Genomic DNA, 992 nt, shown 5'->3' on the forward strand with positions numbered 1-992 from the left:
ACCCCCCTCCCGCCCCCCCAGCCTCGGCCTTTCCCCCTTCACACACCTTTGAGGCTCCAGCCAGAGCCTGCAGCGGCGGCCAGTCCCCCAGCCCTGGGCTGCAGGGGCTCTGCGATCCCAGAGGCAATTAGCAGGGGCACCAGAGGATTAGTGGTGTCCCCACAGGGAGGGCTGCTGGCACAGATGCCACACTGCTGGCTCTGCCCCCGCGCCGGTACCCCGCAGCCATCATGGGGGGATAAGGGAGGGCAGGGCTCAGAAGCAACGCCACACCACAGGGATCCAGCCAGCACCATTCGTGCAGGGGCTCTGCGATCCCAGAGGCAATTAGCAGGGGCACCAGAGGATTAGTGGTGTCCCCACAGGGAGGGCTGCTGGCACAGATGCCACACTGCTGGCTCTGCCCCCGCGCCGGTACCCCGCAGCCATCATGGGGGGATAAGGGAGGGCAGGGCTCAGAAGCAACGCCACACCACAGGGATCCAGCCAGCACCATTCGTCTGCCCCATCGTACTGCGGCTGGCATCAGGCTCGCCAGGCAGCCCTCCTCGCTGCATCCCTGCTGCTGAGTGACAGCATTAACCTTTCCCCAGCTCTCTCGGGAGAGGGATGCAGCGTTGCAGCCCTGCACGGCAGGGCTGAGCTGGTGTGGGCTGTGCAAGCCTAGCACGCTGCACCTGAGCTGGGGAAAGCCTGGCTGGGGGGTGAAAGGGGCAAGTGGCTCAGTGGGGCAGCTTGGGGCAGGGCATGAGGGTCCTCCCAGCACTTGGGGAGCACAGGAGGGATGCAGCTGCAGATGGTGTTGCAGTACCCCTGTGGTTTTGCACAGCTGATCTCCCAGCTGCTGCGCAGGTCACTGATGTGCCACTAAGGATGGGGACAGGAACACAGCCACGCGCCTACCCCTGGCATTACCAAGGCCACCCACAGCCACCACTCTTCCTCCCAGGCAGCCGGCCACGAAGTCGGCTCTCTTCTCCCTCACGCGCCTG

General features: G+C 65.3%; 1 protein-coding gene across 1 annotated transcript in view; it reads right to left on the reverse strand.

Annotated features, from left to right (window-relative positions):
- The window catches only part of KLHDC8B (kelch domain containing 8B), a gene marked incomplete at its 5' end in the record, with an annotated part of 2,439 nt that overhangs the window by 661 nt on the left and 786 nt on the right, over positions 1-992 (reverse strand). The window contains one exon of the mRNA XM_009703682.1: positions 916-989. Coding sequence (XP_009701984.1) covers positions 916-989 — 74 coding nt within the window. The remainder of the gene's footprint in view (positions 1-915; positions 990-992) is intronic.

The sequence above is a fragment of the Cariama cristata genome, unplaced genomic scaffold (assembly GCF_000690535.1).
Source record: "Cariama cristata isolate BGI_N322 unplaced genomic scaffold, ASM69053v1 scaffold35740, whole genome shotgun sequence".
In the NCBI taxonomy this organism is placed as follows: Eukaryota; Metazoa; Chordata; class Aves; order Cariamiformes; family Cariamidae; genus Cariama; species Cariama cristata.